The sequence below is a fragment of the Phocoena sinus genome, chromosome 18 (assembly GCF_008692025.1).
Source record: "Phocoena sinus isolate mPhoSin1 chromosome 18, mPhoSin1.pri, whole genome shotgun sequence".
In the NCBI taxonomy this organism is placed as follows: domain Eukaryota; kingdom Metazoa; phylum Chordata; class Mammalia; order Artiodactyla; family Phocoenidae; genus Phocoena; species Phocoena sinus.
In genome coordinates, this window is record NC_045780.1 from 3,847,873 (window position 1) to 3,863,924 (window position 16,052).

The 16,052-nt window shown below is 45.3% G+C and overlaps 1 protein-coding gene across 1 annotated transcript in view; it reads left to right on the forward strand.

The window, feature by feature from the left end:
- The window catches only part of ATP8A2 (ATPase phospholipid transporting 8A2), a 444,189-nt gene that overhangs the window by 300,904 nt on the left and 127,233 nt on the right, over positions 1-16,052 (forward strand). The window contains exons 30-31 of the mRNA XM_032611707.1: positions 14,389-14,450; positions 15,111-15,167. Coding sequence (XP_032467598.1) covers positions 14,389-14,450; positions 15,111-15,167 — 119 coding nt within the window. The remainder of the gene's footprint in view (positions 1-14,388; positions 14,451-15,110; positions 15,168-16,052) is intronic.

The window sequence follows — 16,052 nt, forward strand, 5'->3', positions numbered from 1 at the left end:
GGGGTCGGAGGGTGGGACTCGGGACCCCGTTCAGCCTCTGGTGAGCGTTTCCAGACACTGAGCATCCCTGGCCCTGGTCGGTGAACCCGCCCACTGTCACCCTTTTCCCTATCCTTGTGCAACTATGAATCAGAACACGTCTGCACACATTTCCAGCATCCCCTCTGGGTCTGCAACAGCATCCCTAGTCGAGAGAGCTGTAGCATTCTGGGTGTTAGGTGACAGTCAGATCACCAAAACCCACGTGGGGACTTTTTTTAGTGAAGGGTTTAAGGTAGGAGAGTTACACCATGGGACTGGCCTCTGAGGAAGATAAGACAACTTATCTTGTGTGGAGAAATACATAAGGTCTGGCGAGAGCGTGGGTTTTGTGTGTTTGTTTTCTCCAGGGGGGCAGACGGAAGTCAGAGGTGAAAATCAAGGAAGCTTGCAAGTTTGAGAAGAGCCGGGATATGGCAGCTGATTCGATAACTTACGTGTTGATTGTCCTAAATACAAATGCACTCCTGTTACACTTTGAATCGCCCCTTAGAAGGAGGCATTCACCCTTCTCCCAAAGAAGCGAAGAAGCGTGACACCAGTTTGAGACAAACTGGGGCACTTTCAGAGTATGGGGACCCTGATCTCACAGAACAGTGCCTTTGGGCCCCCCTCCAGCCCCAAGTCCTGCTGGAAATTGTCCATCAGACATGTGCCACACTCAGAGCCCTGAGGGGCTTTGCTCGACCAGGGGCTGAAGTCTGCAGAGTAGCTTTGTTCCATTGTTTCGTGCTCTGTGGACTGTGTCACGAAGATGGTGGATTTTACTGGGAAATTCTCTCCGGTCTCCATGGAGACAGGCTTAGGTACGTGCAGTGCTGGTCACTTCCCAGCATCATTGTTGGGAAGAAACGTTCCTAAGAAGGTGTGAGCCTGTCGTTCATTCCTTAGGAAGCTTCCAAGAATTTTGCCTTGCTTATTTTTGCATGGGTTTGGATAGAATTTTCAAAGCATTCCTTGGCTGATGGAGTTGGTGATGATTCATTTCAAGCTTCAAAATACATTTTTCCACTCCAGCAATTCCGTAAGTCAGATTTCTTCCAACCATCACAACCTTACGCTCACGGCCACGGCTGGCCTGTAGCTCCCACCCTTTGATCTGAAACATGATTTTAGGTTAAAACCAGAGACATCACCTTTGCAGGGACCGAAATTCATCAAGACCTCGGTGTCAGGCCACACTTGGGCTTTCCATTGGTGTATCCAGTCTGCATATTTGAGCAACCCTCCTTGAAGTGGAATGTGGTTATTGGCAAAAGGATGTCAAATCCGTTTTGATTTAAAAAAAAAGGAAATTTTCAGATTTTTCTTGATGAAATTTAAGAGGGAGGTGATGGGAATATACTTACCAGCAGAGAAAAATTCCCGAAAAAACATTGTTCCTGACTCCTCACAGCGCACCCTCTGGAAACCATTCCCTTCTCTCTCTAGAAGAAGAAATGCCCTGTGGATACTTTGAAATACCATGTGGATAATTATTGGTGCTAATTAAGCAACAGGGTCTCAGAACGTTCTTGGAGAAGGCTATTTTATACTTTCTAGTAAATGTGCTACTGTAAGACGAGGCATGTTTTATAAACAAATAATAGTGCACGTGTATAAAATGAGATGTAGGGTACTTCTCTCTGCCTGTGCCATTATTGGGTCATTTAAGCTTGAATTATTTATGACCTATGCCTATTACTGTAAACTTGGCTCTTTTATATCATGTCAGTTTCATTTTCAGCTGAGTTGGGGCATGACAGCCATTGTTCTCCGAGACTGCTACTTCTTAAAATCAATTACTCATTCATTGAAAAAAAAAAAGATAAGTGGGTGTGTCCTCTGTGCAGGTCAGTATTGGTAGATGGTAGCGCACATAACAGGCAAGTTCCCTGCCCTCGTGGAGCTTACACTGGACAAGCCAGGACTGAACAAAAAGTGTAACGAGAGGACAGTCAAGGTCAAATGGAGTGCATACGCAAGGACCACTAACCTGGTTCCAGCTTTAAGGATTGCCCCCCAGAGGATGTGACAGCATAGTTGAAGGATGAACAAGAACAAGCTCAGAAAAGAGTAGGGGGAAGGGGTTTCAGGTTACGGGAAAGAGCATATGGGGTGAGAGGCTGTGACTCCTAGTCAGAGAAGAGCCCTGTGGCTGGAGGATTGGGGAGCAAGGGACGACAAAGGATGGAGACCAAGGAGTCAGACCATTTCCAGCCTGTTGGGACAAGTGAGCCTTTTGTAGTATGAGTTTACTGGGAGCCATTGATGGGTTATAAGCAGAGAACCATGCATCTGATGAATTTTGGTGGGACCACACCGGCCGGGATGATTGTCGGCATCTGGCTGGTTGGCTGTTGTGTGGTCTTGTGTCGTGACCATGTCAGAGAAGAGGATGGATTAGAGAGCTGCTTAGGAGGTAGAATTGGAAGGATCTGATGGTGCATCAATGAGTGCTTCCCTAGTCTGCCTGGTTGTACTGTGTCCTCAACCTGTCAGGAGAATCTGCTCTTCTGTCACAAAACTTACCCGTAAAATGCTATATTTTAAAGCATTTTAAAGTAAGGTACGGGAAACAATAGCCGGTATTTTCTTCCCGTCGCAAAGTCAGTGACCATACTGTATACCCATTTTAAGATCTAAGGTAAATGGAGACGATCCAGAGACGAGCATTCAATGCTAAATGGGACAGAAAAGGGGAGTAGTAACTCCATGTGGCCTCTGCATCTGGGAAAGCCACTGAGAGGACAGGGTAGTATGAACAGTCACAGAATCCTGAAGCACATACATGAAGTGAATGGAACTTGCTCTCTAAAAACGAGAAAGACAGAATACTCTGGAAGCTTCTTGGAATTATACAAATGAAACTATAGCTAGCGTATAAATCTAAATCACTAGTTGCTAACCCAGTCACTGGAGTACATTCAAAACCAAGTTTCCAAATTCAGAATGTCGTCTTCTGTTCTGGTTACCCTTAAACACGGTGAACTAGTAACGTCAAGTCCGCCTCATGTGCCTACAGCACTGTTGTTTGGAAACACAGAATGGGGCAGAAGGGCCGTTGCTTTCATGCACTCAAATGTTTCTTACGTTTCAGTGTCTCTCTCAATAAACTCTGAGCTACATATATTTTAAACAGTTGGGTTTGATGTAATGTTGTAAGAAGCGTGAGTCAGAGTTCCCAGATTTCACCCATGTAGCTCCTATTGGGAAGTTGAATCGAGGTGTATGAAGGTGGGAATAGCTGCTACAACAAGCAGCCCCCAAATATCAGGGCCGTAGTCCGGTAAAGGCTTATTTCTGCCTCGTGTGCCGATCAAACGCAGAAGTGCATTGTACCTGGGTGTATTGACTATATGTTCTTATTTTCTGCATTTGTGATGCCCTGATACTTGGGCCCATGATCCTGGAGAGACTGTGCTCCCAGGGTTGGCTAATTCCTAGGGAGAGCAAACAACTATCCCACAAGCATGCCTTTGCTTCCCAGCCAACCATTCCGGCTCCCACACCCCCAGCCATCTCTGTACCTCACTCTCTCACACCAGGCCAATATCCCCTGCCCTAAATCACCCCCGGGCCAGGTACCACATAACTAGGGATCGACCTAAAACCCAGAGACTGTTGAAATTATTCACACTATCCAATCCTGAGCTTAAACAGTATACCTACCCTGCTTTGTCCATTTTGTCCCGTGAAAACCCCACTAGAGGCTCTGGGCCATGCTCTCCCCTCCTGCCTCCTGACTGACCCTGGTGCTTTCCTTTGGCCCTGCCTGACACCCCATGCATCCTGTTTCTAGGGATCTGTGAGTATAAACTGCTTCCTTCACGATCGTCACGTCCCCGTCTGTGTGTCTGTCGACACCTGATTAAAACAAGCCCTAGTTATTCTCAGCACACTGGCACTCCATCAGTGCAGGGCCTCTGAGTTCACCCTCAGCCTTCACGTGGGGATGGGAGAGAGCAGGAGAAGGACTGAAGGAAGAGAAGGAAGCGATCCATCACTTCTGCTCACGTCTGATTGGCAAGAGCTAGTCATGGGGCCCCACCTGGGTACGAAGGGCCGCGGAATGTCATTAGACTGTGCTCCCGGGAATAAGAGTCTGTGCCTGCGAGGTGGCTGTTTGACATTGGCAGGCAGTCAAGTTCACTTTCCATCATTTTTACTTCCTTTTTCAAATCTATTTTTAGTAAACAAGAGTGAAAAAAGAGATTGAAATCTGAGTTTCATACCCTTAACTTTATCCAGCAGAAATGTCAGTAAAGAGGAGAAAATCCAGCAAAAGGCTTATATAACCAGGAACTTAACCCAGCGCTGGTTATGAATGTAATTATAATCACTAACACTTGAATAAACTCTACCTTTTAGAAACTCTTTCCAATAGCTTATACCACTCTTTACCAAGAAAGGAAAAAATAACGTTTCTCTTTGTGAATACGTAGTGTTGGAAGCAGAAAGAATTGTTTCAGTTGTAGTACAGACATTGGAGCGGGATTAATTCTAAGTTTATTTGGAAATTAGCTACTTGAAACTTGGAAGACGTTTTCACTCTTGATATTCATCTAATAGTAGCTGGTTGGCATCATACCTCCTCTGAGCCTCTGGAGTCTTAAGAGGCCCCAAGGGTGAGACGGGGGGGAATGGAGAGCCTGATTAATATTTTGGAATCAGGCCTGCTCTGAACTAGTGCTGCTGAAGCTTCTAGAAGCAAAAAGGGTGGGAGAAGGGAAACAGGAGGAACTTGGCATCTGTTCTGCAGCCAGGATTCTTGGCAGGTGTCCTGACGTGGAGGGAATGGTGCCACCTCCCCTAATTCTCCTGACGGAGTCCTATGTGAGTGAGATACCTGTGATTTTTTTTTAGTATATAAAGTTTTTTATTTTTTTTAATTTTTAAAAAATTTTTGGCTCTGTTGGGTCTTTGTTGCTGCACGTGGGCTTTCCTCTGGTTGTGGCGAGCGGGGGCTACTCTTCGTTGCGGTGCGTGGGCTTCTCATTGCGGTGGCTTCTCTTGTCGCGGAGCACGGGCTCTAGGCGCACGGGCTTCAGTAGTTGTGGCGCGTGGGCTCAGCAGTTGTGGCTCGCGGGCTCTAGGGCGCAGGCTCAGTAGTTGTGGCGCACGGGCTTACTTGCTCCGCGGCATGTGGGATCTTCCCGGCCCAGGGCTCGAACCCCTGGCCCCTGCCTTGGCAGGCGGATTCTTAACCACTGCGCCACCAGGGAAGCCCTACCTGTGATTTGGAATCCAGGCACTCCACAGATTTTTACTGCACTAAAAACACACACATACGTTCACCCCATCTGTTTTCCTGATTATTAAACCCTGTCCTCTCTGGGTGCGCAGCACTATGCTATAACTTAGTTTTCAGATTTTGCTTTTTGTCAGAGCCCTTTCTGAATACATTTTGTGGTTTAGCTGGGCCATGATGTAATGTGTTTAATGAGCATTTGATTTAAATGGCATCCTTATAAGATGTCATCAACCTAGCCCTCTGGAAGCATCTGAGGTAAGTTCCTTTATCATTCTGTTTAGAAAACGAGACATACTTTTGTTACAAACCGTGGGTTTTCCCACAGATATTTTCAGAGAGCTTTTTGCATGCGGCGTTTGGGGTCATCACTACTCACACGAGGGTCCGTGTGGGTTTGTCCCCATTGTTCACAACAGTCTGTTTTAGTGTCTGCGTTTCTAAACCTCATTTGGCTAAACCTATATCATGTCAGTCCCTGGATCCAACCAGATTTTGCAAATAATGTAAGTCTGATCGAGCAGGCTCAGGGGCTGCTTTGGGTCTGAGGGTCCTGAAGCCAAGGCATTGTATTGGCTTCTAAGAGAATGACTGGCTCTCAGGATGCGGCTTCTAGCTCTGGTATTTTGTAATAATACTTTCGATGTTATGGTCGGCACCATCATTATATTAGGTTTTACACCACACGTGGCCACAGCTGGTCATTCTAAATGTGACTCAGTGCTTTATCCGACAAAGCAGTTGGGAAACTTTCTCGCTTGTTCAGGTTCTTTACTCTGTGGAACTCCTTCCCTGGACTTTCGGTCCGGCACCGTTTCAGCTCTCACCTGGGTGGATGTGATCCTCAGCCTGCCAGGGCCTGGCTGATCTCACACGGTTCAGTGAAACGCCGGCGGTGCCGACGCAACAGGCCGCCGGATTCTCCTTCCCTCTGCCCTAGCTCTGCTGAGCCTTTGTGCGCTAGCGCTAGGTCTCCGTTGAGAAATGCTCAGCGTCCTGCCGGTTAACGAAGGTCTGGTGAGATCACCTGTCTCCACCTGCACGTTTGGTGGATCTCTTTTACAGGGACCTTTTTTAGAACCTGGTGTGGTCTGGCCCGTGCTGACCTCACCATTCTGGCCACTGTAGCGCTCCTATCCCACCCCCCGCCCCGCCCCGCCCCGCCCCGCGCATCTCAAGGTTCTACTCCAGCAGGGCAGGAGTCCACCTCCGTGCCTCTAGGCGGGCCGAGTCCTTTTGTGCCTGAACTGTCCTTTCCCCCCTCTCTGCCCCCTTCCTCCCAAACATCCCTCTGTACCAGCCCACGCTGCTTTGTCTGCAGTAATCTTCCTATCGTTTACATAGATGGTGGATAAATGTTGTTCTGAAGGCTGGCTTGGGGACCCAATTACTCATCTTGGCTTGGAGGTTCTTTTTCTCCTATCAAAAAAAAAAAAAAAAAAAATCACTTGAGATTTTAAATATCCAACTAAAATGAAAGCAGCTAAATCACAGGAAAGTTGTTTTCCTGAGTGGAGTGGTGGAATCCTAACAGTACTGTTAAGATTAAACAAAGTGGGAAGAAGTAATTGGTCAGCAACGTGCTTCAGGAAGAAACTCGACAGCCCAAACGGGCTTTTCCAGCCTTGAATTATAAGCAAGCTGTATCTTATTAATGCGTTCCTCTGCCAGTGATTGTTTAGGACTTCAGATCTTTTCTTCAGGCGGAGGTTATTGGCAAATCTTAACAAGGAATGATGCCCACAGGTATTTGCCTCTAAAACAGTTGAAATATAACCTTTAAGAGAAGACTGTATTCCGTGGGAATTTCCCCAACACGGTGGACAAAGCAATGACTTGTGATTTGTTCAGTGGATGCTATCTTTTCCGAGGCTCTTGGCGTGTCCCAGAATCTCAAGTTAGTTTGGGAGTTTCTCCTCCAAGGAATAAATTATTCCCAGGTGGTATTAGTTGCGATTGGGATAGGAGATGCTCTTTCCTGAGCAGAAAGCTAAAATGCAGTGTTGAGTTATCCTTCCAAAATGAAGAGCTGAAATAGTAGGGTGACCCTGCTTCACTAAAAGTTATCTGAGGTGCATTCCGATTGGTTCAAGTGCAGACATATTATGTAATGCCAGTAGCGCTTTACTGACTGTCATGGCAAGGTAGAAATTCATGCATTATAAAATTCTAGAAGCTGCGGTTGGAAGATGTCCCTGGGTTTCACTGTCTGCCCCTTCTGTTCATGCCGAATTGCCAGCATGGTGGTCCGTGGTCTTAAGTGTCTCCATGGAGACGTTCTCTTCACCAGTGAGCTCTCAGTCCCAGAGGTAATCACTGGGTTTACCCACTTGAAAGGCCATCAAGCGATGGCAGTCGCATCCCTTTGTACCAAGGCCTCACCCTGTTTCCCTGCTGATGGTGTGAATTGTGAGGTCCCACCACACTCCCCTCCTCGGCCTGACCACAGAGGAGGGGGTTCCCTTCATTAGTCACTCTTTTTTTAAAAAAAATTAATTTATTCATTTATTTATTTTTGGCTGCATAGGGTCCTTGTTGCTGCGCGCAGGCTTTCTCTAGTTGTGGCGAGCGGGGGCCACTCTTCGTTGCGGTGCGCGGGCTTCTCATTGCGGTGGCTTCTCTTGTTGCGGAGCACGGGCTCTAGGCACGTGGGCTTCAGTAGTTGTGGCACACGGGCTCAGTAGTTGTGGCTTGCAGGCTCTAGAGCGCAGGCTCAGTAGTTGTGGCGTGCGGGCTTCGTTGCTCCGCGGCATGTGGGATCTTCCCGGACCAGGGCTCGAGCCTGTGTCCCCTGCATCGGCAGGCGGGTTCTTAACCACTGCGCCACCAGGGAAGCCCCTCACTAGCCACTCTTACTTTGGGGTATATTCTCTCTACTTATTCCAGCTCCTCTGTTTTCTTTCTTCTAATGCTGTGATTCTCAATCTGGGGAATTTTTCCCCCAGGAGACACTGGCATTGTCTGGAGGCGTTTTTGGTTGTCACAACCGGCATCTAGTGGGGAGAGGCCAGGGGTGCTGCCAGACACTCTATACAGGGCGGTGCCGCCCCCCAGCCCCGCAACTAAGAATTACCTAGAAAAATGTCAGCAGTGCTGAGATGAGCAGCTCCGGACTAATGGACTCAAACTAAAAGGCCAGATCTCAAGGGGCTACTGCTGCTTCCCGCACTTGTGCCCTGGGTTGTACAGAATCTCTGCCGTGTGAATCTCATTTTCTTTCCACCTATTTCTCTCTAGAAAGTTCCTCCCTGTTAGGTGTTGGTATTTCAAAAGAGTTCTTAGTCTATTTTTGCCCTTGAAGTTGTCTTCTTTGGGGTCCATTTTTCTAACTCAGTTAATGAAAACAATCTTGTATTACAAAGCTTACAGTTTCTCACTAAGCGTGTGACCTTGCATGTCATTTAGCTTCTCTTTGCTGCCCCAGTTGCCTCATCTGAAATATGCAGGCCATAATACCATTTCATAGCATTGTTAGAGCATTAAAGAAGTACTTACTCACGTAGGTAAAGTGCTTAGAACAGAGCCTGTCTTATACTTAGTAACATATGTTATCTGTTTTCCATGTAGAATTAACAATGTCTAACAGTTTTTTGTTCACTATTTGTATATCCTTAAAATATGAAACACATTCTAAGCCCTCCATATTTAGACAAATGCTTTGTGTATTCAATTTCTTTTAGTACATGAATCAACAAGCATGTGAAATATTACTATCAAAAGGAAATTCACAAGTTGTCAAGCCATAATTGTAAACCTTGGTTTTCAGCTTGGTCTCCTAGCCCTTCTAACTCTTTCACCTGACCAGAGTTTTCTCTAGACTCTGTCAGGGGTTCGTGTAGGTAGAACTTCAGGGCCCTCAGATCACTGCTTTTCTCAATGAAAGGGTCTTTTCTTCATTCATGAACACATAGGATGAGACTAGGAAATCTATCCTGAGCTAAAGTGAACAGGACGAAGCTCTGAAGCTCTCAGGTTTCTACCACTGAATCCCTGATTTAGCAGCTAAGAACATGGACCTTAGAATCTTAGCATTTTCTACCTAAAAGAACCTTGGTGATAATTCAGTCATCATTGTCTGTATCTGATAGAACCACCCCCATTTTGTAGGTGTGGACGCTGAGACCCAGAACCTAAAATGTTAAAATACGAAATCATGGCAAAGCTGGAACAAGAGAGTGGGGCTGAACAAGGTCTTCTAACCCTCATTACTGGGAGCTTTTTCTACTAACCCAACTCCTTCTCTCCACCTCATTTTTCCAAATATCCTTTTGTCTCTCTTCCTAATAGCACTTGCTTCACTGCTGTCTCTTCTTCCTGTTGTAAATTTCAGACATCGATCACATGGTACCGAGTTTTCACGGGCCACCCTTTTCATCAGCGTTCCCGCGTTAATATGACCTAGTGAATGATACCACGGTTCACCTCGTTACTCAGACCCCAAACCTCAAAAATCTCTGTTGATTCTTCCCATTCTCTCTCACCCCCACCCAGATCAAAAACAAATGCTGTCATCTCTCTGTTCAGAATACGTGCCAAAAGTTGTCACTTCCTTCTGCTTCCAACATACGCACTGGCCTGCAGTGTCCACCAGAACTTGTGTGATGGTGGAGATGTCCTGCATCCGTGCTCTCCGGGACAGTCGCCGCAAGCCACGTGGCTACCGACTGAGCATGTGAAACGTGGTTATGTGTGACTGAGGAACTGAATGTTTTTAATAACAGCTTTATTGTTATATAATTTACATACCATACAATTCACCTGATTTGGGGGGCGGGGTTCAAAACCACAATGCTCCTGTATTATAAGGATATTACAATGCGGCCAAGGTTACCAGAGGACGACTTGAGACCCCTTCTGTGCATGTGTCTGGCCAGGACCTCCTCTCGACCAGAAGAATGAGGGGGCTGCGTGGGCTGTGCAGTCTCTCGTCCAGTGAGGGCTCATCATCCTGATAGTATTATCGTTTATCTCAAAGAGTCAGCATGAAACCAGCCGCAGCAGGTCACCCCAAAGCCTATCTGTTTCCTACCGGGCGGTGGCGCGCGCTCCACGGTTTTCATGCTGCGGAGTTTCTCGCTCAGATGCTACGAAGTTTCTGTTTTAGATGCTGTTCCTCTGTGAGTCATGGCCTCATTAAGTGCAGAACAAGGAAGTGGCTTTGCTTTTTGTCTACTGCCTATACATGAAGAGGCTGTCCTTGGGCCCCGCCCTGTCTTGCCTGCCTCACACCCATTTAAATTGTACAGTTCTATGGTTTTTAATGTATTCACGTGGTTTTGCAGCTATCGCCTTAATCAATGTTCAAGCATTTTCATCACCCCCAAAAGAAACTCCGTATCTATCAGCACCCACTCTCCGTTCCCACCCAAACACCCTCAGCTCCTGCAACCACTAATCTACTCGCTGTCTCTATAGATTTGCCTGTTGTGGACATTTCACACTGGTAGAGTCGTATGATACACGGCCTTTTGTGGCTGGCTCCTTTCACTTAGCGTAAGATTTTTCAAGGTTCACCCATGCCGTTGCACGTACCAGTACTTTATTCCTCTTAATAGCTCAGTAATACTCCACTGTATGGATAGTCCACGTTTTCTCCGTTGGTGGACTTCTGTGAATGATGCCGCTATCAGCATTCATGTATGAGTTTTTGTGTGTTTCATTCACGATTTTATCTCTCTTGGGTGTGTACCTAGAAGTGGAATTGCTGGGTCATATGGTAACTGGGCATAGCGTTGTTTGTTTGCTTTTTAATTTTATTTACTTATTTATGGCTGCATTGGGTGTTTGTTGCTGTGCACGGGCTTTCTCTAGTTGCGGCGAGCGGGGGCTGCTCTTCGTTGCGGTGTGCGGGCCTCTCATTGTGGTGTCTTCTCTTGTTGCGGAGCACGGGCTCTAGGCACGTGGGCTCCAGTAGTTGTGGCACGTGGGCTCAGTAGTTGTGGCTCACGGGCTCTAGAGCACAGGCTCAGTAGTTTTGGTGCAGACTTCAGTAGTTGTGGCATGTGGGCTCAGTAGTTGTGGCTCGAAGGCTCAGTAGTTGTGGCACATGAGCTCTAGAGCGTGGGCTCAGTAGTTGTGGCGCACGGGCTTAGTTGCTCCGTGGCATGTGGGATCTTCCTGGACCAGGGATCGAACCCGTGTCCCCTGCATTGGCGGGCAGATTCTTAACCACTGTGCCACCAGGGAAGTCCCTAGGCATAACCGTTTGAGGAACTGCCTGACAGTTTTACACAATGGCTGCAGCATTTTCCTTTCCCACCAGCAGTGTCTGAGGGTCCTAATTTCACCACATCCTCTGCCACCTCTTGTAGTATCTATCTTTTTTATCATAGCCACCCTGGTGGGTGTGAAATGATATCTCGTGGTTTTTGGTTTTGAATTTCCTTGGTGTCTAATGACGTTGAGCATCCCTTCATGTACTTGGACATCGGTACCTCCTTCTTTGGAAAAATTTCTGTGCAGAGCCTTTTCCCACTTTTAAATTGTGTTGTCTTTTTACCGCTGAGCTGTAAGAGTTGTTTTTGTATTCCGGATACAGGTTCCTGATCAGATAAATATTTGCAAATATTTTCTCCATTCCGGAGGTTTGTCTTTTCACTTTCAGGATGGTGTCCTTTGAAGCACAAAAGTTTCTAATTTTGATGAAGTCTAATTGGTCTACTTGTTTCTTTTGTCACGGTGCTTTTGGTGCCAAAGCTAAGAAACCATTGCCAAATCTAAGGCCATAAAGATTTAATCCTGTGTTTTATCCTAGAGCTTTTTGGTTTTAGTTCTATGGTCCATTTTACGTATACAATTCAGAGGCATTACATTCAGAATGTTTACAGCCATCACCAATAATCTATTCCAAAATCTTTTCATCAGCCTAAACTGAAACGCTGTACACTTGCTGCAGTAATGCCTCATTCCCCCCTCCTCCCCACTCCCTAGCCGGAACTGAATTTTTTTATTGTATTTTAATTAATTTAAATGTAAACAGCAGCTCAAGGCTACCATATTGGACCCAACTCTGCATGCCACCAGTATCATCTTCCTGGGTGGATTGCTACAATCATTTCCAAACTGGAATTGCATCTGTTATTATTCTGTTCTTGGTCATCCAGGATCTGTTCTCCCATAAAAGCTGGACTCTTCCCTTAAGAACGTAACTCATACCATTTTACTCTCTGGTTTCCTGTCATAGTTAACAGAGAAATTCAAGCTCCTCACTGTGACCTATGTTAATTGGCCCCTTCTTACTGTCTGGGCGCTCTCCCCAGAGTCTGCAGCCAGACTGGCCTTTGTGATGGTCTTTGAGCTCATCATTGCTGTCTGTGTTCAGACTGTTGGCCAGTCCTCTGCCTGGAACGCTCTAGCCCAGATGTTCACTTAACTCACTCCCTTGAACTGTTGCGATCTGCTCAGATGTTACCTCCTCAAAGAGATTTTTGCGGGACTCCCTGTCTAAAGTAGCAGCCCCGTCCGTCTCTCTTCCATACCTCTCTATTCCATACCTTCTACGTCTTTGTGTGTTTTTGTCTTGTCTCCCTCACTGTACTGGGAGCTCCACGGAGACAGGGATCTTGTCTCCCCACTTCCCACTTTAAAGTAGGCTTTAAATAAATATTTGTCCTGTAAATAAAAGACTAATGTTACCCCTTCCACAGCTATCATCTCTGTTAGAATCAAAGCAATGGTCTCCTGTCTAATCTCAAGTGTTCCTTTATTGAGGCTTTTCTTTAAAAGTGTCGTCTTTATTATTAAAGCAATCTAAGGGCCAGTTACTAAAATGCAAACCCTTACAGTTTTGAATAGCTGTTTGCCAGTATATCAGCTTGTGGCCTTCTCGAGCTTAACGTAGCCTCTTCTTTACTTTTCTGATCATTGTTTTCCTTCCTTCCTTTTTAATGAAGTCCTGCCTGAGTTTTGATTCTCCCTTCACCATGTCTCCCCTAGGCTTTGAGATTAATCCTTTTGAAGTCAGTGGCCACCCTAGGATAACTGTCAGGGTCCCCAGGAGCAATCCCTGGGTTTAGGCCAGTAGCTAACGCAGCCCATGATGTCACTTTGTGGGTTCATCTGTCCTTATCCACAAATTTACTTATCCAGAATTAGCAGAAAGGGCCTGCCCTGTGGCTGGATGCAGGGTCCCACCACTACCAGATTTTCCCTGTGATGGTACTTGATCCTTACGGTGTTCGCGAAACTAAAAGGATCTTGATTCTTTAATAAGAATCAGATTCTTCAACAAACAGTTGGGTAAATTGGTGAGCCCAAATATGTGTGTACAACAGCTACTGGGTTGGAAATTTGAACAGAAAAATCCCTATACACTTGGCCTGTAGGCCACAGATGAGTATAAAAGAGAATAAAAGGGGATTGGCAGTGTCACCCAAAGAAACTATTTCTGATCCCCTCAGGGTAAAAACCAGACTTTTCACAGCAGGCTAGCTGACCCAAACTAGACAATTCTCTTAGAGTTCTGCCTTAGTGATTGTTATGTACGCTGTAATAGTCAAACTTACGAAGAAAAAGTTGGAAAGCTATAAAATTAAAGCTTCAGAATCCTAGTTGTATTGTCTAGGCATCTCTCACTGGGTTGTTTGCATTCACCCGTTTATAGACTCCAGAAGTTCACGCAGAAGTTGACAGAGAACACAAGTAGTGAATATTCTTTTCAATTCTCTGAGTTCAGTAATCATGAACTCATTTTGTTTCGTGTAGCTATCTTCTGCTGTTGGCCTATAATTCCAATTTAGCAGAAATTAAAGACGACTAGTAAATGAACACATGGAAAAGGTCTAATACTGACACCCACAAAGATAGATTAATATGTTTTTATACTGTTCCTTTTTCTAACTGACAAAAGGGAGATTTGAATCTGTATGAAGATGTAAATTTCCACACAGATCAAGGGTTTGGGTGTTCCGTTTGTTGGAAACCTGGTTTTGTTTGTTTGCTTCACTTGGCAAAAATATAAGGTGAAAAAATGCTGAGTTAGAAAAAGGAGGCATTAGAATCACAGACAACGCAATTTTCGAAATTCCCTCAATGTCTCTAAAGTTCTGTTTTTACATTCTGAATAAAATAGATTGCAGTGCTCTGCTCTGGAGGGTAATTGTAACCGCTTTGTTTTTCAGATACTGTGTTGGCCAATGGTCATGCCACGGACTATTTATTTGTTGGAAATATCGTTTATACGGTAAGTTTACCTGTGTATTGAATCTTTCTTAGCTGGCACGTGTGGGTTTCACCTCTCCCTGTATATAAAGCCTTTGTCATTATGACTTATTTCACATCTTTAAACTATATATTATAGATTCCTTATCTTGCCTGGCAAAAGGAACGAAGCTACTCTTTTCTATTTCCTACTCTGTCTCCGTATTTCTGTTCGCCATCGGTGTACAGGGAGCCGAGATTTGGCAACACGTAGAGGTCAGAGTGCTTGTGAAATGCTTACCTCATGTTTGAGTGAAGATTATGCAGAGTTAAGATTTCTGGACAGGTGATCGGCAGATTCCCCATTCTTCAGATGACCGTTTCACATGTACTTGTTGGGGGCGGGGAAGAAAAACAAAACCAACACCAAGGGAAGGTGATTTCCCCCAAATCTTCCAAGCTAAGAAAAGGGCAAAGTAACTGTTACTTGTGAGAAGTCGATCGCTAAAATGAGGACTTTTCTTATAAGAACCTGCCTGTAATTTTCCTAAAGCTGACCCCCAGAGAGAATTAGCTACCAAGATGGCACTTTCAAAGTCCAGACGCCACGGAGAAACTGCCTCTGGGGAGGATTTGGGATTTCTTCTGGGAAGTGAAAATAAGTGAGGATAACGCATTTCCCAAATTCCTCTTTCTTTCACAGTATGTTGTTGTTACTGTTTGCCTGAAAGCCGGTTTGGAGACTACAGCTTGGACAAAAGTAAGTTTTCTCTAGAATTATTTCTCTATCCACTATAGATATTTTTTGTGGTGTAGTATCTTTTTAAGCCCCAGGAAAACAGTAAACAATATCTAGCTGCCTTATTTTAAATTTTGCATGTAAAAGTTGTGGTTTGATCTTTATCAGGGCACATTTGCAAACCAGAGTTCCCTGATGATTCGTTTGCTGAGCACTTAATACGGTTCTAAGCTGTTAACAGTCAGCTCATTTCCAGTGTATATGTGCATTGTATTAAAAAAAAAAATCGCACACACAAAGAAAATACAGAAGGACAGAAAGAGGAATTTTTAATTTCCATAATTTTACCACCAAGATATAGTTACTGTTAATATTTCCTGTACAACCTTCCAGACTTTGTTCTCTGTGTATATTTTTAATAAGACAACGTATTACAAAACACAGAGTCTGGGCTTCCCTTTTGGCGCAGTGGTTAAGAATCTGCCTGCCAGTGCAGGGAACATAGGTTCGATCCCTAGTCAGGGAGGATCCCACATGCTGCGGAGCAACTAAGCCCATGCGCCACAACTACTGAGCCCGTGCGCCATAACTACTGAAGCCCACACGCCTAGAGCCCGTGCTCCACAACGAGAGAAGCCACCGCACCACAATGAAGAGTAGCCCCTGCTCGCCGCAACTAGAGAAAGCCTGCACGCAGGAACAAAGACCCAACGCAGCCAAAAATAAATAAATTTAAAAAAAAATATATATATATATATATGTACTTCTACAAGGTCATAGTTCATGATTAAAGAGTATTGAGTTTTATCAATATCCCATCCCTTATTGAATCAGTCCCCAGTTTTGGACATTTTGGTTATTTCCAACTCTTGAGGATTACGGCCAATGTTTCACATTCGTCTCTGC